Source organism: Rissa tridactyla, chromosome 2 (assembly GCF_028500815.1).
Source record: "Rissa tridactyla isolate bRisTri1 chromosome 2, bRisTri1.patW.cur.20221130, whole genome shotgun sequence".
NCBI lineage: Eukaryota > Metazoa > Chordata > Aves > Charadriiformes > Laridae > Rissa > Rissa tridactyla.
In genome coordinates, this window is record NC_071467.1 from 86552667 (window position 1) to 86573761 (window position 21095).

Below are 21095 nucleotides of genomic sequence, written 5' to 3' on the forward strand. Positions count from 1 at the left end.
TCTTCGGCTTTTACTGGTGATCTGCAATTTGCTAAAAAGTATTCTAATGAATTTTGCTGGAGTGGGCGAAGGGTGTTGCAGATTTTTTTTGCTTTGAATGGGGATGGTGGGGGATGGGGAGTAAAATGAAAGAAGTAAATGTTCCTGGTTTTCCTATGTTGCATAGTGCCCTGTGACAGCCAGTGTGCTGATTCCGCACAGAGACACTCACTTCCCCTGCAGATATAACGTCAACACGATTTCTTTAGAACACAGGAACAGTGGTATTCACTACCCTCTTTTCTGCAATTCCCTTTCTGTGAGATTTTAACGAAGATGCAAAATCCCAAATTTGGAAGTGATTTTTAAGTACAGAGTTCAGGCCAGATCCCTCCTAGTTTAAATTATGATTCATGAACCGAAACTGAACTAAAGTGTAGAATATACCCTCTAACAGCAGGATGCTAGAAAAACATAAAACAATCTGTAAAATCAAACTGGTTTATGTCCTTTGGTTTGCACGTAGTTGAACGTATTTTGTGTTCTGCTATGCTTTTTTCCTCTCAGGTAGGCATCTGTGTTTAAATAGAAGTCATACCTAAGGGTTTCTGTTGGTTAAGCTTATAGCTAATAAAATGAGGGTTTTGTATGTGCATATGTATATACACTCACCCATACATATAGACAGACAATCACATGCGTACAAAGTAATGTCCACGTTATGGTCCTAAAAAATGCTTCTAGAATTCAGCTCTCCCCCATTCATCTTCCCATAGCAGAGGCAAAAGCGTTTGATTTCCCTATTCTCCTTTTTTTCCTTTATTTTTCTTTCTGGAACTGCTCAAGTTCATCTACAAATTCAATTGTAAAACATAAAACATAACAATACTCCAATATGCAATGACCCGAACACTTGTGTGTTCTATCTGTCTGCTTACCACAAGTGAGGAGTGAAGTGTAAATTTAAAATACAACTTTCAGTGTAAATGAGACCGTTAGCAGCTGAAATGCCTTTGATAGAGCAGAAGATGTTAGTAATGCCTGTTGTACTAAGGGAAAGTTTTATATATGTTTTTTGTGTGACTATTCTATTCTGAAAACAGCCGTTTCATGAAATTGCTAAAAATTTTAGGCATGTAGATGTGTGGTGGTGGTTGCAGTCAGGTTGCTTGACCTCGTGTAATAAGGAGTCTGCTTTGTCATTTCACTGAAAGATGCAACCTTCAGTGGGAGACTGTCTCCAGCATTATTTTTTTCCTGATAAGGCTGTTTATCAGGATAAGCTTGAACTCTATGACGATGTTACACAATTCAGTTAAAGTGAAAAGAAATAGAAAATACATAAACATTAAAAAACAAGACCTTTGTCATATGTTCCTGGTCTTGGTTGGTTTTGTTGTTTTTTTTCTTCCTGAATTTCCTTTTTTTTTTTTTTCTTGTAACATTCACTTGGAATTTTTCCGTGTTCATTTTTCTTCCTTTTCACTCCTTTTTATCAACTTATTTGCTCTTAATCCTGGGGAGACCCTATTCAAAATCGATTTAAGACTCTGTTCAGAATGATGACTAAATCAGAGTCATCTCCCACAGTATTTCCTCAGATGTGAGTAATTTTATCTTGTCTAGTAGTCACAAGTAGTTTTCCTGCAAGAGATCACTAATTAGTCTTGTACATCCTAAGTGTTTCCAGCTACTTCTTCTTTGGAGTGAAGCACGACAGATCTGAGTCACAGAAAAGTAGCTCCTTCGTGAGATTAGCATAATAAAAAATGACCTTTCTCCTTTCTCTTCAGGCTCTTCTAAGGTCTCAAGTGCTTGCACTTCCCAGTGAGATGTGTCTGAGGTCTGAGGCGATCCCATGGATCTGGAACTTTGCTAAGCACCGTTAATTTCACAGAGAATGAAGACGTGCATAAACATGAAATGCCCAGCAGTTCTGTGCCTCAGATCTCTCACAGAGGGAGGAATATCTGCAGAAGCATCTCTGGAAGAAGTTCTCACCTCTCATCCCTCTGTTTCTTTCCTGATGCTTAACTAGTATTGCGTATCCCACTGCATCAATCAGTACTTCTGCCCAGTATTGAACCAATATTGTTTGCCTATCCAACTGAAGCTTGGCCTTTTTTGTTAGACCTTTGTCAGTTATACCCATCAATGTCACTAATCTTAAAATACCAAAGGAAGCTAATAACTTCATCGGTAACAGTTTGTATTGGACAACTCAAAGACATTATCTATGTCAGCTCCTTCAGCCATGCTAGGGTAGTGGTATCCATGCTGGACCTCACCCAGTTCCTCTAAATGTGGACCTGTGAAACCGACAATAGCCATCAAACTGCAAGAGACCTCTCAGGATCTTCTTTTCCTTCCCTATATCTTTAGGAGTCCAAATACAATGTAATAGTGGGATCTAGGTGTGATGCTCCCTTTAGGGCTTACAGAAATCATATAGCCATTGTTTCACTGTTGGTTAAAAGGAGATGTCTTACCAGTAACTGGACTTCAAAATGAGTTGTCCACATACGTGTTTATTATCCAATCTCCTTTCCTTCTCCCCCAAAAATCCTGTTTATTCATTGAACAATGAGCTTTGCTAATATTTATTTCACAAAAATATTGTTTAAATTATCAAAAAATTGACATACATAACTATTAGTCTGAACTTATTACTGGAAAATAAAAGTTAATCAAAGAGTGACTTGAAGTTTTTCTGCCACTTCTGTAACTCAACAAGGTAGATTTCTGTATCTGCCAATGCTACGTAAGTTCCTGTTGGTTCCCATATCTGGCCCTCTGCCTGTTCAGAGGCATAGTAAATCTGACATTTAATAACTGCAGTAACCACGAGGGCATCCAGAGTGTCTGGCCCGCCAGCAGCCTCAGCCTCTGCCCTGTTCATCTCAGAACGTCTGCCCCTTTTCATCTCAGAATGTCCTCAGGTCTTGAAGGTGATACACCAGGCGTTTTGCAGGCATAACCCTCTAGCATTTGGGGTGGGCAGACTCAAAGGCAGTGCAGCTGCTCTGCTGAATACCCATCTCAGCAAAGGTGCATGCCTCTGTCACAGGTTAAGGTGGCAGTGGTACCCTTGAAGATATGGCTATTGCTGTGCAAAGGGACTCCTCCATGAGAAATACCCTGGGAATCAGTCTGGCTTATGACACCAGAAGAAGCGGCTCATCCTATCGCGTAACGGTTGTCACTCATTGGTTCTATTGTATAAAATGTAATTAAAAAGCCCCCCCAGAAATTCTCAATGGAGGTACACAGATAAAAAAGGTACAGAATGAAATGGACATACCACAGTAGTTTCCTCCATGAATATAAATTCTTCATCTGCAATGTCCTATTTACTGTGTTGTTTCAGAGGTAAAAGAAGATTAATTTTTTTAAAAACAATTGTAATAGAAAAAATAGTTTCTGCAATCCATTTGAATGAACAAGCCCACATGACTACCAGTTAGGCATGTCAAGTGATAAACTTGCCAGACAGTTGTAGTCATTTTAAGAATACTTGAATTTTCTAGTAATTTTGAGAAATTACTTGTTTTGCTATAACAACTGTGTGAATTTCTGTGAACTGTAAATCCATGTAGGTCATCTTTTAAACATAGATTGCTGTAAGTGGTACAGGGTTCCTAGGATCACTACAGAAATAATAGGAAAGCATGGGAAAGTCTCATTCTCTTGCTGAAAAAAAAGGCTAAAGCTCCCTGTCTTTGCTTTAATGGCAGTGACTCATGGTATGAAAAAACCTAGAGTGAGAGAAGGGGGATGCCATTTTTTGATGATCTTCTGGAGTTTTCGTTCTTCCCTAAGTACCATAGTGGTACCATGACATAATGATACTGAGGACATGCCTCTGTGAGGTGACTTCTACAATACCTCTTTTTCCTTTCTGTCACTCCTTTCTGTGAAAAAGGGAAAAAAAAAAGATAAATGGCAATACACAAATAATATTATTTCTATGTGGAAACTATAATTTCTAAATGAAATACATATGTCTTCAAGGAAGAATAATTCCTCACACCCTATTTCCTTCATCTTGCCTTCACCAGTAGCCTCTCCAAAATCAAACTGGTACCCTTTGATACCAACTCTTAACATCTTAAAAACTTACTCAACTCCACTGACATATACCTTGTCTGTATCTGTCCTTACTTGGGGACAGATGTATTTTCATTTTCCTCTCTCCTGCCATTCTACGTCACTGTGTGGTATTCAGATTTCTGATGACAATTTACAAGACTGCAAAAAGCTCTCCTCTTAGTCCAACCTACTGTGTTTGTCACTGAAGGTGAAGTTTGGGTGTAAAACTTCGGTAAGACAAGCAAGTTTTTCCTATATTCTTGTTTTGTTTTGGCTTTTTCTTTTTTCCTTTTTCTTTTTTTTACCCCCAGTCCTTTATCTTCAGGGAAATAGTTCTTTTCTCATTCTTTTTTTTTTCTGCTATCCCATCTTAAGGCAGTGCTTTAAAATTATGGAAATTGCATAGTAAGACTAATGCATTCCTGTGTACTTTCACTTTGCCAGCCACACTGTTGAGAAGAAACATTACATACGTCTTTTGCTTTCACTTCCAAAAGACACAAGAAAGAAATACGCATTCTAATGCCATCAAGCTATGCGCTGATGTCTTGTTACTACATCATGTCCATGCACATGGCTGCCACATGGCTGCGGGTTATTTTGACTTTTTTGCGTCACTGAAGTTTTTTGCTTGCAACATAATGTTGCAGACCTGACATGCAGCTCACCATGAGCCGTTCAGGTGCTTGTTTTGAGCCCCAGGCCCCTGACACATACCCACCTCTCTCCCAAAACCAAGGAGCTCATTGTCAAAAAACTTGAGATGCATCCTTGGGCCTGGCAGAAGAATACAGCAGAGGGATAAAATAAATAATTGTAAAGAGATACTTTTGAGAAATAATCTGAAAGTCAACATAATAGAGAGGAAAATATTAGGCAGGAGTGTGTTCCTGTATTTAGGTGAAGTGACCTTGTGTATAACCTCTTTAATATCTTTTTGTTAAAAGATGAGTGAGCGCCTCAGTAGTCCACATTACATTGCCAATGTGTATCTTAAGTTTCTGTCTGAAAAGATCTGAAAAATAACTAAGTAATCTAGAGAAAAGCTTAAAACATGATTATTTTGGACATCTACATGCACATGGTTTTCTTTGAAGTTGATATTAAAAATGGAAATGCTATGGACAGTGTACCTCCTTTATTGTTGACATCTTTGATTCTTTTTCATACATGTCAGGTTTTTTATTTTTATTTTTCTAAACAATGTAGATAAACCTTGAAACTCTCAGGTAGACCACATGTGATCCAGGGAAATTCCTCCTATCCTGTGTTGTGAAAAAGAAAAAAGTGCATTGCATGCATGGCATAAAAGCTGATCCAGCAAATAGATTTTAAACACAAATATATACTTGAAGATTGACACTAACGCTTTAGAAAATATGCAAATTTATGCACTTCTTTGAAGGAAGAGAACACTAACATCTTTAATAAAATATTAGTTGGACTTTGTTTTTATTGCTTGGCTAGCTTTGATTTAAGAAGAAGCTATTAGTAACATGTCTGATTTACCTAACTGCCTCAAAACCCCAAAATAAGATTAGAATACAAAAGCCTTCCTTTCATTATTGATGGTTGCTTAATTATTCCATTTTTTTTAAAGCCATATTAAGAAAATTTTTTAATATCTACCAGAATAAACCTTCATGATTCCTTAAATCCCCAGACATGTATCTATAAAATCCTCTCGCAGGTCACCTGTTCATATAAGAAGGTAAGCGGGGGTGAGTTTCACAATGGAACTATATTATTATGCCATATAGTAATACACATTGCAAGTCAGACTGCATTTATTTATAATCACTTTTTCAAAATAATTTTTCTTTTTTCTACACTGCATTTGCATTACATAGCACTCTCTCCATATTGTTCTTGCACAGTACATTTCAGCCACTAATCCAATATAAGAAGATGCATTCAAAAATTAAGTATTGCACAATACGCAGTTCTCTTTGTTCAGAAAGATTGGACAGTTTCTTATGATTAACAAAGTACATGAGTAAGTAGTGTTTTTATAAATACTAATTTATTTAATAAAAATACAAAAATATAAATATACATATATAAAAATATCATGATGAGTCAACACACAGACATTCTTTAACTCAAGAAGTATGACAGTAATATTAATCTTTTTTAAAGTATATTTTTGAGATTATGTTACAATGCAGGTGCACGCTGTCCCAGCTAGTAGGAAAGGTGATGCAAAGCAATTAAAAAAATTAAGTTTCCATCTGATTAGTAAAGGCACAAAAAGCCTTTTATTGTCTTTTCATTGTCAATTAAAACCTTTCATCAGAGGTTTCTAGGCAGAGAGGGTGAATTATAGATTTTTTAAAATCTAAATCATTCATATTCATTCACGTTGACTTATTGATTAAGCAAACCCTTACTAAGACAACACCTATTTTTTGTAATTTTTTTATTCCCAAGAGAGAGTAGGCCACTTTATCTAGTAACATAGACATGAATTCCACTAACACTGACCAGGTCACAGATTACTGTCTCAGTCTCGATCACTGTCCTCTCCACCGTACATATCTGCCAGTTTTTTAAATCGAGGTCCCCAGTCACTGAGGTAATCGTAGTCTTGGTTGCCCTCCGTGGTAAGTGATTCCAGGGAGCTGAGTGAATTTGCTATGGAATCATTTCCTTCGTAGGCATATGTTGCTAATGAATCATAGGGAGGGGCAGCTGGGTCTGAATCATTTTCCTTTAACCTTCTATGGATAAAATCTTGGACATCAATGTTTTCCCAAAGAGGTGCAGTCTGTCTTATCTGAAATATAGTTTCTGGGATAACATCTCTTCTCATCTTACTTTCCTCCCTCGCTTCTGGATTTCTCAGCGCACCAATGTCAAAAGCCTGTGTGTCTTCTTCCCCACCTCCTTCATCGTTGTAGGTCACAATGTTGTCCCGAACATCATCTTTTGAGATGATCAAGGGTTCTTTCTTCCTCTGTCTCTTGAGAGCCGTAAACAAGACAACTAATACTGAAAGGAAACAAAAGGTAGTTGAAGAAACGGGTAGTTAGAAGTTAAAAAAATAAGCAAATATTTTGCATTATCTGTTGGACTGGAAAAGTTTTAAGGCTGAGATGGGATTTTTAGTAGGAAAATGGTGATAAAAGCTACGCCCGAGTTGAAGCTAATAAGGAAAAATATTAATGATTGTACAGCAGTCAAAAACTTATGCTTTTTTAAACCTATGGGAGAAACTATTGAAATATTATATATTTGAAATAGATATACAATTAAGCTGAAGTTGAAAAGCAGACAATGTCTTACAATATATCATCCTACTAGGGTATGACTTTGATTTTAATTTTGTGAAGTACCGCCTTCCTGGCAGTCTCTAAGGGTCATTTTATCAAATGTAGTTCAATCTCCTTGGCAAAAGTAATTCACACTCTTGAAAGCTAGTGATTTAGGTATTCCTAAGTGCCTAATTCACTTTTGAAAATGGGATCTACAGGGCTTTCTGAAAATAAGAACTGAAGACCTTCAGCTATCAATATTATTGACAAAACTATTTTTGGCTTCAATGACTGCAAAAATTGAAATCCAAACTTTGCTATTAAATGTTTCTTTTTAAAAACATGATCCCCATAGTTTAAGAAATGTTAGTTGAACAACCATTCCTTTTGGAGAGGTAAGGATTGACACCAAAATGAATCTCTAAAGAGGGAAATGAAAAACTGAAGTTAAGGTTTGTACATACATTCTGATGCCTAAATGTTATTGATTTCAGTAGGAATTCAATGCTTAAATGCATTTAAAAATCTGACCCTAGCTCCACTAGCTGGAGTTAATAGAGGAGGCCAGCGAGATCATCTGTCAATGAGACATAACAGTGTTTACCAAACCACACATTACAGCAATTCTGAGCATGTTTGTTGAGTCTTAGGAGCAAAGTTTTTACTCTAAATGACTTGAGTACTGGTGAATAAAAGGGAAGATAGGACATGCTGTGGGTAGAGAGAGGGAACCGAGATCTTCCACATGCCGGGGTACAATGCTGTGAATGTAAAAGCTGTTCTGTTTTGTTTGTGGGTTTAATATCTGTACAGTAGCCATTCTTTTCAAGTTTTCTGAATGCTAGACAAATAATAATCCACTTAGATAAGTTTAAGAACTTCATATACAAGAGTAGGGCAGATCACTAAAAGATTATTTTGAAGAAGTATCTTTCACACCTGTGTACTTAATATGTCCCTCATATTTTGGGCATGATGACACCAGTTTACTATCCTAACACACTTCATAGAATCACAGAATCATAGAATGGTTCGGGTTAGAATGGACCTTAAAGATCATCTGGTTCCAACCCCCCTGCCATGGTCAGGGACATCTCCCACTAGACGAGGTTGCTCAAAGCCCCATCCAGCCTGGCTTTGAACACTTCCAGGGATGGGGCAGCCACAGCTTCTCTGGGCAACCTGTTCCAGTGCCTCACCACCCTCACAGTAAAGAATTTCTTCCTGATATCCAATCTAAATCTACCCTCTTTCAGTTTAAAACCGTTACCCCTCGTCCTATCATTACACTCCCTGATAAAAGAGTCCCTCCCCATCTTTCCTGTAGGCCCCCTTCAGGTACTGGAAGGCTGCTATAAGGTCTCCCCAGAGCCTTCTCTTCTCCAGGCTGAACAACCCCAACTCTCTCAGCCTGTTCTCATGGCAGAGGTGCTCCAGCTCTTGTTGAACAATTAAATAAGGTGCCAAGAACCACAGAAGCTGTAGGCTAACAATTCTGTTCAGATGCTCTTCAGCCTTATGCTACTCTGGCTTCAGCTATGTCTGTAGTGCTAAGCAGAGCAGGGTCTCTGCCCCTGGGGCCAAGAGACACAATGTGGTCACAGTTGTTTTACACAGCACTGGTCCCTGAGCCTGTTCTGGGTCTCATGTGCTATCACTGTGTTCCTAAGGCACATTTTGATTTTTGTTTTAAGTCCAATGTTTCTGTACTAAAGCGTTGCAGCCAATTGGAGTGATGTTTTCATAGTGAGCAAGTAAGAGTATGTGTTTCATGGTACACATTTCATGCTCTGTGTTGGGGCATGAAGGGTGTCTTTGATGGCACAGAGCTTGTTGACATGGTGTTAAGAACTATGCAAGGTGGAGAGCCAGATCTGGCAGAGTTTGAACCATAATTATCTGCTTAAAGTGGTGCCCTGCAAGTTCTGCTGCTCAGATTATGCCTGGGCAATGTCCTGGGGAATCCAAGGTGGCTCATGCTGAAACCAGGCCAGTAGCGATGCTTGAAACTAAGCAGCATGGACAATCAGTTTGTCAGAGCTCAAGTACCCTCTATGCCCGACAATACAAATATAGTTCCTACACATTACTCCTCTTCTAACAAACTCTGTGGCCTTCTGACTATTTACTGGAGGTAGCTTGAATCCAGTCTAAAAATGAAAAAAGTGATCTCCTTAGAATTACATAAATTGACACCTGTAAGCTTGTCACTGCTCCCTTGGCAAGCTGAGTTTGCTAAGACAGGTAGAAAAGGAAAAAGGTTTTCCACGGAGTATGACTGGAAAGTAGAGATGATGGCACTTTTAAGGAGGCACTTCTCTGGTAAGCAAAACAGCTTTTCTGATTTTAACACCAGGTTGTGAGCTAGCATTTATTCTAGTTTCTTCATATATCACCTCAGCTTTCTAATGCTTCTGCTCTCCAACCACCCTTTTAACTTCTGTGCTCGCACCTTGTTTAATCAGCTGCTCTCACTACCACTTGCAAGCAATTGAACATTTCTATTCTGTGCTTTTGAGATAAATATTTCCTGAGTATAAAAATTACAAATCATTCATGATTTAATAGCTAGTATAATTGATAATTTTTTAATCACTGAGAAACTTATCACTCAGCTTCAGGAGTATGATTTTAGAGTTCTGGATCTAAATGAAGAACTGTTTGTAACATAAAACCTTACTTAAATGAGCATGGTATCTACACCTGAACCTAGATTTTCAAATTTATTTCATCTAAATAACATTGATAGTCTCATTCTTTTTGCACGTTCTTCTGAATGGTAATGATGACAAACAGCCCATAGTAGCTCCCTCTCCCACTGTCCTAGCTCCTTTTCCATCTTAGAAAACAGTTGGTAGAAAAAAAAAAAAAAAAAAAAAGACAACCTCATTAGGTATGAAATATCATTCTGTAGGGTCATGTGAATACAGGGTTGAAGAATATTAGGGGTCTTGAAGAGATCAGACCTTTGCCTAGGCAATTAAACGTCTCATCACAGGTACTTGCCTAGCAGGATAATGATGCAGAGGAGAATGGCAACCAGCGCCCCGGTGCTGAGGCCAGCAGGGAGGAGCAAAGCCTCCGCGTTGCAGGACTGCATGTTCCCCCGGCTGTCGCAGGCACACACTCGAATGGTCAGCGTGCCAGTGCTGCTCTGGATTGGGTAGTCATTGTCAAATATTATGATTGGCAGGAGATAGGTACTCATCTTACTACGGCTGTATCCATTTCTTCTTGTCATGATTCCTGCTGTGTTATCTAGAATGGAAAAGCAGAAAAAATAAATGTTTCTGGATGACTTTTTATGTGATATTGGGTCTGGGGTGAGGGGCATTGTCCTGGTCAGCAGTTACCTTTGTTGTCTACAATGGAGAAGTTTGGATGAAGAGCAAATTCTGGCACCAACTCAAAGAAAAATTTGTGTCCTCGAGGAGGCTCATCTTTGTCAACTGCACTCACAGTCTGTATCAGCTATAAAGAAAACAGCATTTCATGCCATTTTAGAAATCTTGTGTTTGAAATAAGGTCTCTGCTTTTCAGATCCAGTAAAAATCCAGTGAATCTCTATCTAAAGACACAAACTGATGTCCCAAGCCAAATGTTCCCCACATAAACAGAGGAGAGGTTACAGTAAGGAAATTGTTGGGTTTTTTTTTTTATTTTTTAAACACATAACAGAGGATAAAAAAGGGGCCAGTCCTCACTGCAAGACAGCCGTGTGCTTTGATTTGTACGCAGTATCTTGCAGTGATACAGAAACAATTGCCCTTCTGAATAAGCCATAAACCTCCTGTGGCCTCATGTAGCAATGACACAGAGTAGTGTGTAAACCAGTTGTTAAGTGGGTCTAATTCCCAGTTCACCTCATCTGCTCCTGGCAATAAATTGGAGTACTGCACTGGCAGGATTCTCGCTTCTCCTGAGGTAATAAAAAGAGATGCTTTACTCCCTCCTAAATCGAAACCTCTGGCTGTGGAGCTTTATAGCTGCCCTAACAAGGCCACCCAAGCCCAGCTGGGAAGGAGTGGTAATAGTGCCAGCGTAGGGTCAGAGTAGAATGGACTAAAAAGGAGGCTTCAGCAGTACCTCTGGATTGCACAGGCTTTCCTGTTGCATCAAAAGATGTGCCAATATCTGTACTCATGTGTATGTAGACACACATATACACTAGCAATTTGACTCTTTTTCTATCTATCTGTTGCTAGGCTGATATATAGACGGTAAGGAAAACAGCTGCAGAACTGAGGAAGGAAAAGCTACCTGGGAATAACTGTGGTTTGTGAAATGACTTGCAGCAGTTAACACCATGCCAGGTTGCGTGAGTCGTAGTAACTCTCCAGCGGGCAGTATGAATGACCGCTATGTCCTTTGCACTCCCTAGTGAGTATCGCACTGGAGCGGGACCCATACTCCACCTTGGCTTGCAAGGACGTGTTCGAGCTCAATCGCAAGGTGACAAAGCTTGGTGGCATGAGAATGGGAGTAAGCTTCAACTGAGGATTCTGCAACTCAGTACAGGCGAGTTCCTACGGCACCTAAACTTAAAGGCAGAAATAGCTCAGCAGTCAGACTTGTTTCTTTCAAAGCCATGAGGGAGCCAATGCCTGTCTTGAGGTTTTCAAGTGTTTCTAGTGTGTAGGGTGTCCTGAAATACCACAGACATCAAAGCCACTTGTTATCAAAGACTTACTTCGCAGCTTGTTTTTCTGATATTTCCAGTGAAAGTACAGCGTGACTTCTTCAAGAAATACAGTAATTGCGAAGTAACACTGATACGATTTTTAAGCTTTGCAGCAATCAAGAGAGGAATGACTTTTTCTTATGTACTTTATCTGAACATCGGCTTGAGTGCGACTTGAGGATACAATTAAATTTTGGAGGGTATTTAGCATCTCTCAGGATGCAACATGGTATTAGACAAAAATAATTATAGGGCTACCAAAAATACTGAATTGCTTTTCTTACTGTATCGTTCAGAAACCTGCTGCTGCTAGTGCTTTACTGCACAATGAATATTTGGCCCACCTTTTCTAGTTAATTTTGGGATACTTTTATTACAGCTAATAATATTAAGTTATTTAAAAAAAAAGAAAACCCAAAACAGTAGAGAAGGTCTGGGTCTGGCTCATTCCTAGCAGCTCCTTCTGAAACAAGCAAAAGCTTTTTTTTTTTATCATTTTCTTTATATTTTTAAGGCATTGAGGAATTTGAAAGGTAATTTGTGAGCATTCGCCTTGTACAAGAGGACATGACTATGCTGAAGGCAGGATTATACAGTTTTTCTAAGTGTGATTAGAATAATAATTACGTTTTAAGGTCTCTTCACTTTTAAAGCATTTGCTGATCATGGCTCTTTAGCTTTTTTTTTTTAAAAAAAATATTAGCTGTTTCCCAAGATTAGCCTAAACCCTGCTTATGGCAAAGTAGGCTGTTCAGTATGTTGCTGAGTCTCTGATTATGACAGCATTTTCCCAATGTTCCACTGCTTTTTTCTTTGCCATAATCTGCCTCTGGGAGTGACAATACAGAAAGCAAGCCCAGGATGGTCCTTAATTTCAGTTTTTCATTGTTTAATGCAAAAATTTAATATTGCTACCAAAAATAACTCCTCTGATAGGACTAAAATACCAAATTGAAATGAAAAAAATTTCCTCTCACATTTTCACAAGTTTGAAAAGAGAGAAAAAGCATAAAAGTACCAAAGGGGAGAGAATTAGAATAAGTGATAATATTTGTGCACTTACTTGCTGAAAAACTCGAGAAAATATCCTGATATAATAGCTACCAGAAATTGCAGTTGAGTATCTTGGGGCTTTTTGAGATGTAATCAGTGGGATATTTGTAGGATCTGGATTTGATTCCCTTCATGTGCAAATCACATGGAAGAGGACAATTGTGCCAGGCATAGAGGAACCTAATTACATTGAAAACTTATTGTTGAGGGTAAGGCTGAAGAAGAAAAATAAGAAAAACAACTTATTACCTGCTCTAACTATTGGCTGCATAAATTGAGAACCAGCTGTTCTTCCACCAGGAAAGATGGGAGAATAAAAGAACAATGAGAAAAGATGATTGCAGGTGAATTTTTCTAAATGATGAATAGGTGAAAGGAAATTAGAAATGTTATCTAATTAAGGGTGGGGTTTTTTTCAGTTATACAGCTGTAAATAAAAGAGAATGATGTTAAGGATAATCACTGCAGTAATGAAAGAGATGTGGCTATTTTTATTTTTAGTATCACAGTTATATGAAGAAATTTAGTACTGTTTCATATTTCATGTTTTGTAATTTCATGTTGGAAATGTATTCTTCTGGTTTGAAGCAGTTATGGACATTGAGTTATGATCACTCTTCACCAGGAGTTCAGAGAAAGATCTCTGACACTGTAAGATTTAGGAGGGAAGAGTTATTTCAAAAAAATGACTTTTACTCAAATATGTTTCAAGCATATCAGGCTTAGAGAAGATAAAAAGCATTCCCATTTTTTTCTTTCTTCCATAGTTTCCTATGTCAATGAACACAATTTGGAAAATACAGCGTTATTGTCATTATTTTGAGAGTTGTGTGTGCACGTGCATGTGCACTTTTGTACATTTAAAGAAACAGTCTCATACACTTGGGTGGATCCTGTTGAGTAAATTCAAGTTTTTAGGGGCTACTTGTCTTTGAGGGTACTGAAAATTTAAATTTAGGCATTGACATAATTTTTTGTCTTTGCACTCAGTAAAAGTGGTTGTAGCTGCTTGACAATGTATGATGAGTTGTGAATGAGAAAATATTCCCACTGGAAAAATTTCTTGAAGAATTTCTTTCATAATGAAGCCAGAGATTCTGTTAAAGGGTTTTGAACTATTTCCCATTGGCATCATTTTTTCAAATGGGGAAATGGCGTGATTATAATACTGTTTTGTGGTGTTTTGTTTTTTTTTTCTCCTGGATACTGTGTTTTCAAGGCCATGACTTACCCTACAGTCAAAATTGTGATTGTAGTTTATGTTCAGGCTACTTTATGGCTATTCACACTTATCTCTGAAAAAGTGATTAGGGATGAATAGACTGCCTAGTAATCTCTGGTACATCCCTAGACGTAGCCTGATCTCCAATTTTCTCCAAGCTGCTTTAAAGACAGAAAGTGAGTAAAATCTAGGTGGGGGCATTCTTAAACAACAAAGGTCACTGTGCACTTCAGAGCATGCCCTTACTGTTCCTCAGGTTGCATTTGTGGACACAGAGAGCTGCACAAGGAGGAGACTTGGGTCGTGGGCTCAGCCTTGCGATTGCCTCTAAAAGGCATATAGGAACCGTTAAAGCAAACATTAAGCTGGCACTGCTTTTCAGCCTGTGATGGCTTGGCATGATATGCAGATAAACCTTAGCTGCACATGGGCTCCAGGATACACCTTTTAAAAATGCAGCAACATGCATCAGACATATTGAACAGGATGAGGTCTATGGGTGGACAAATGCAATATGTTTTCAGGTTAAAAATTTCTACTAATAAAACAAAATTTGAGACAAGTAGAATGTCTGCAATGTAATCTGCTGCTGCTTCTTTACAAAAAAGCAGCGTATCCATGGTTGCTATCATATTTTTAAACCTTTTTTTCCAAATTGCTTCTTTTAATATTCACTATAAATAAGACAGTGAAAAATAATGTCTCTTTCACAGGTATTTAAAGATGGTCTGCTGTTGTAGACAGTGCCTTTCTGAAGTTTTATAAGAATGTAATTGTCATATAGTATGAAAATTGTACTTCTAGTCTCAGAGAAGTAAGACCACTGGAGACAGATATTGTTAAGCTAGAGATACGGTAACAGCTGCTGAATTTTGTTGTTTCTTGCATGCAATTATAGATATGCACAGGAGCAGACCTTCAATCCACTTGAATCATTTGCGCTTTCATTCTTGTTATATTATGCTCTTAGTTAAACCTGGATATGGTACAACAGAGAAATTTCTCAAACATCATTTATCTACTTTCAGCTGCTTCTGAGATAAGACTTAAAAAATATCACTAGGCACTTGAGAAAGGAATATTTGGGACATTTTGCTGTTTGTTTTTGTCTGACACTTTTTTCAGAAGTGGTATAAGAGAGAACAGAACAAATCATGGATCTTGGAGCACTGGCTTTGTCAGTCTTGAAATTTATTAAATTTGTTTTGTGCTGCAAATATTTCTCAAGGAATCTGGAAAAGTCTCACCACTTTGTCTGCAATAAACTGTGAGAAAAAGCATTTGATCTGGTAGGGCCAATCATTAACTAATCTTGAATGTACTAATGACAGCACAATGTAAGTAGGTGGGATGAAGATTTTGTAGAAGGTTTCGAAGTGGCTACGTTCCTCTAGAAATAATAGAGTTCAAGTGTCCCCGCATAGAAGTGTGTCAAAATCAATCCAACTGTCAGTGGATGCCCATCTTGTCATTTTGTGGCTTGAGTGAGTGATCACACGTGTTCAGACACAATTATAGCCTATACATCTGTGTGGTGGTAGATGCAGAAAGCAGCCTCCATCACATGCGTGTAAGCTTGAATAGACCTTTGATCTTGATGTGTTATGTCTTAAGAAAAGTTCTAAAATGCCTGCCACTTAACAAAGCTTCATGTTTGGTAATGCAAAACAGTTTGATTTTCAAGTCTTGGCTCTGTTCCACAAATGTGTTGGCAGTTTTAAAGCAGGACTGAATGCTTATCAGAAGTTGCAAAATTATCCCTTGAACTCCAATTCTTACTTCAAAAGAGAGAGACAGACTGTTAGCACGGGTCTCTCACTAAATCAAGCCAATAGGTGTCTACCTAGAGAAGTCAACTACAATGTGTAAGCAATTTGTGAGTGATAGTAAGCAGTGGCAACATGAAAAATGTGATCTTGGTCTGCTCCATCTAAAAAGGCGGGGGGGGGAGGGTATGGAGACTAATGAAAAGAAAAATCTATCATCTTTCTGGGAGAGGAAACAAACTGTTTCTCTGTTCTGATGTTTGAGAGCCCCTGAATGGCAGGAAAGAATATAGCATCAGTGCCAAAAAGCCACGCAGGTTATTTTCTTAAATATTATTATTGATAGGTGTTGAAATTAGCTGAATTGTTACTAGCAAATTGTTCAGTTAAATCAGTCTCCTTTTCAAGTAAATCTTCCTGGTTTCCATGGAGAGGACTCATCCTCTAATCCATCTAAAAAGACCCAATTAATTCCTGTGACAAGGGCATGAGAGAACTTGTACCAGAGCCTTGCCCACAACAGTCCCTGGGGCTCTCGCATGCCATCAAAGGATTAGGGATTTCTAAATTGTGTGAGAGGAAGGCCGCGTCATAATTTTCTTTAGCCTGTGTATTAGCCAGTGGAACAGAACTTGCACGGTGACAAATCTGTTCCAGCCTAATGAACGTAGTTGTTTATGCACCTCTAGTGATAATGTTTCTCCCCCATTATACCATTGTTATTTGGAGGCAGGAGAGGAGGAGAGACTCTATAGGATTTTCTTTCCTCTGAGCCTCCTATGGCTATCTGAAAAACACAGCGAATGCAGCCTCTAATGTCTGCTCACGTTGAGAATGAGTAACGTCACCTGGCAGCCAAGAGCAATATTTGATCATTCTGACTGCTTCCTGATGCACCTGAGATTTAGAGAGTGGTGTGATTAATAGCTGGGCCTGATTTAAAAAAAAAAATTTAAAAATTAACTAAACGTATTTATCTTCTCAGTCTGGCTGTCCTTCTATGGGCACCAGGTGTAGAAGTACTGCTGTGATGTATCAAGAAGCAATAATGACTCTAATAAGACAGCTGCTTTAGGTGGTCTCTAAAATAAGGTGGAGTAGTACTAAATGAACACAACATGATTCTGTATCTTTATTGTATCATAATAGGACTGCTAAACACCAGCAGTTCTGGAAATACAAGTAATATCTGGAATTTAGCATCCTTGGCTAAAATATTCAAGTTTGTATCTCTATCTTCATTGTTATTTTTAGGCACCAAAATAAAAGTATTCTCAGGTACTGAAGGTAATCTAAGCCTTCTAATAAGCTATGCTAAGAAATACTAAGTCAACTATGTGTAAATGTCCAGATATGAACTCAGATGCCTATCTTGAGGAACTCAGTTGTTAACAAACAGAATAACAGTCTGGTTCTCTCATTCTTCTGCAGCTACACACTCAGTGCAGACTGTCTTTCTAGTGTTTTTGTGGATTTTTTTCTAATTAGGGAAAATAATTCCTGGAATTACGTCGGTACGCTAGGTGTAAGGGAGGTCTGAATAACAATATGCCTATCGAACGGACCTTTGTCATCTCTGTTGTTAGAAAAGCACAGAATTTATCAGAAACGTAAATGAAATTTTATACATTAATGGATATTTCATCAAGTATGCTAGACTAGATGGAAATTAGTTTAAGGAAACTGACAAGCAGTGTGCTTAGATTGAACTTGGTTCAAATATATGACAAAACTTGTGTTTGCTGGTTGATAAATTTGCACAAGATTAATTTAAATGAAATCTTAATTTGTGAGCTTGGAACCTTTCTTTGTATTATGCAATTAAAGTACATTAATCACTTTGCTATCAGTCATTATACTGAGATTTTAAGGTTTATTTGTCTCAATTTCATCTTGTGCAAAGAGATTGTGTTGCACAGACAGAATTTAGGTCATATGCCAGCTGTTTGAAATTAATGGCTAGAATTATCTGAACGTATTCCAACTGGAAACACAGCTTACAAAAAAACTTACTTAAAACAAAACCATGAGGGTACAATAACCAGAAGTTTAGGGATTTTTTTTGCTCATTCTATAAGGCTTGAACTGTATGTATGTGACAGTTTATGTCACTGGTTAAGACACAGTGTTCTGATCATAAACCTCAGTTGTTTTGAAAGGTGCTCCTTGTTCATTTTTCTGATATTATAATTCCTTCCACTGTTTTAATTTAATTCATTACTGTCTTTGATATGCATATTCCTCTATTTATGTCATTTGCATCAAAAATAGTAAGACTTTCTTGAAAAAGAATTAAAAAAATGGTCAAGTACGTCTTCAAAGCCAAGTGGTTTCACTCAAAGTATCCTCTGTCTTTCTAACCCTCTTACTTAAATTCTAGTATTATGTGTAATGAATGAAAAATAAGTAGAACTGAGTGCAAACTCCAGCAACCCACTGTGTCCTCTTTTTCTCCATTTTTTTAGTGTTGGGTTTTTTTGTTTTTGTTTGTGTTTTTTGTTTGTTTCTTGGATTTTTTTTTTCATCTGTTAAACAATTCATAAAACATCATTTGAATTTCAGCTGGTAAATTGCATGTTCTTCCTGTGTCTAGAGTTCTGTAGGACCTGAAATTTGAGACTCATCTCAGGTACTGCTACTTTTAGTGCAGCCCCCGTGACTATGTTAAATGCAACACTGGGCAGCGACCAAGGTAAAACATGAGCATGCTTCCTGATGTGTATCGTATCCTGTAAAGACTTCGAGTGCTGTATGGTCACTGTGCTCTAAGGACAAACAAAACATCCTACATTCTGATCCTTTCCATATACTTTCCATGAAGTTATCCAGTTTTGGTTGGATGATGTCAGCATAAAACTAGCAAGACAAAAGGACAGACCTAAGCTCTCTGCTAGAGTGGGAACCCACTCAGATTTGTGCTAGCAAAAATAAGGATCTCAAGCTTTTTCTTCCACGCAAAAATGCATCAGTCTAGAGAAGAGGCTCATGCACGGACTTTAGGCCCATGCTTGAAGGACAATCTAGAGGTACCTAATCTGCTATTAAATCCAATTCTTTGGTAAATACTTTCAGAATGAAAAATCAGCAAAATATGTGTCTTTCTTCTCAGGATTTAAAACTGAAAGTCTGACTGGCATTAGCATGAATAGATGTCGGTTGTAGCGGCAGTAATATTAAAAGATTTCTGTAATGTCCTGCCTCTGATTTCCGTTGGTCTGCCTCTTTTCTCAGTTCCCAGTTATCACTTTATTTTCTCTACAAATCTTGTTATTGTCTTTTTAGATTATTACAGAATTGCTGAGATGATAGATGGTTTAGAAAGGGATATACATGAGCTTTGACCAAATTCAACTCAATTCCAAATCGAAGTTTAACTTACAATGGAAACAGTTGCATTATCTTTTATTTTTGTAAAAGTTTATTTTTCACGTCTCCTTTAATGAAGCATAATAAAAGATTTTGCTGCTTTGTGTACTTGAAGGTGTGGCTACATTAAGTAAGGCTTTGAAAAAAATCCAGAAAGAAATGGAATTATCAAACAGCATGAAGGGTTTGGTAGCATTATGTGTAACTACTTCTGAAAAATATTGTCTGATATTAGGAATGAAAAACCACCTTAAAGTACGATTTTGTATTATATGCTATGTTATTATGGCAAAATCCTGCATCTTCTATGTCCTCAAACCCTTTTTGAGCCAACTGGTAGTTTCTGTAGAAGGTAGGGAATAAAGAGGCTGGGTCAGTTTACAGTTGTTCAAATTAAGATATGTTGAAATCTTCATGATGGTATTCCAGGATAGTTTCATTACAAGTTCTTCAGTAACATAAGTATTTGTTTACCTGTCCTGCTTTTGCGTTTTCACAAACAAATGTTTCATAGTATTTCGCAAATTCTGGTGCATGATCATTTATGTCTAAAATCCGAATGAAGACAGGTATCTGGCTAGTTTGTTTTGGATTATCTGAAACAAGAAAATTATTTATATTTCAATGCAAAGATTTACAGTCTATGTTTATGAAAAGATCTGGAATTATCTAATATATTTTTTTCCAATAGACATTAGAAATGTTCATTATCTTGATTATATCAAAACAATTGTATTTCATTTTCTACTGACATACATTCCATATGCATAAAAGCCCCATTAATATTTGGAACAAATTGTTCTATTATAGCATATATATTTTGAAATAATACAACTTATACTTAAAATGATTTGCATTAAAAACAGGTCACTGAATTATTATTGACTTGTATTTCATACATCAGTGCAGTAAATGATTCATTGCAAAACTGTTTTCTGAGGTCGAGCTGACAAGAACATTTACTTCTTCGAATCAGTATAGTGTTTAAACAGTGTCAGTCAACACCACCACACACAAAAAACCCAAACCAACCCAAAGTTGTCCTTTCTTCCCAAAATGTAAAAGCCAAAACTAAAAAAGGAGATATGTAGATGTTATCATAAATTGGTCTTCACAAACTTGACCTCCAAGCTCAAGTTATCACTGCAGATGAATCTTGCAGAACATCTATTGAAAACTGAGACCATATTTGACCAAAAAACGAAAAAGCATTTATGAGGAAAAAGTATCAGTCTTTCTGAAAATGCAGGTACAAGTCATCTCTCCATAATACCTGACTCACAGACGGTTAAGCACATAGACTCCTGGGGAATTTATAGGGAAAATGAAGGAAGGGAAAAAAATTGTTCCCTAGAATCAGTGTCTCTGTTTCCCCTCTGATGACTGTCAGCTGGAAAGAAAAAGCAGGCAAGAGACACCCAGATCTAAAAGGTCCAACAGAATAGTAAAGAATCCAGGTGAATGACTTAGGGCCCGGGTTTGTTTCAGACACGGAGGGGAAAGAATTTCCCCTAATCTTGGCTTCGAATGAAGCCATTTCCTGAGACAGTTAAAGCAGTTGAGGTAAAGCGTAATTTCTTCCCCTGTTTACAGTGGTCGTTCTGACAATTTTTCTGTCATGAACATCTTTTTTTTCCAAAGATTTTCCCAAAGACTTAGCTTAGGATAAAGCCAGTGCATCACAC

The 21095-nt window shown here is 37.6% G+C and overlaps 1 protein-coding gene across 2 annotated transcripts in view; it reads right to left on the bottom strand.

Moving 5' to 3' along the window:
* Positions 1-6571: 6571 nt before the first annotated feature.
* CDH9 (cadherin 9) overlaps positions 6572-21095 on the bottom strand; it is a 68631-nt gene continuing 54107 nt past the window's right edge. For both annotated transcript variants that reach the window (XM_054191272.1, XM_054191273.1), the window contains 4 exons: positions 19885-20006; positions 10676-10793; positions 10329-10580; positions 6572-7059 (listed from right to left, as the gene is read on the bottom strand). In XM_054191272.1, the coding sequence (XP_054047247.1) occupies positions 6572-7059; positions 10329-10580; positions 10676-10793; positions 19885-20006 (980 nt within the window). The remainder of the gene's footprint in view (positions 7060-10328; positions 10581-10675; positions 10794-19884; positions 20007-21095) is intronic.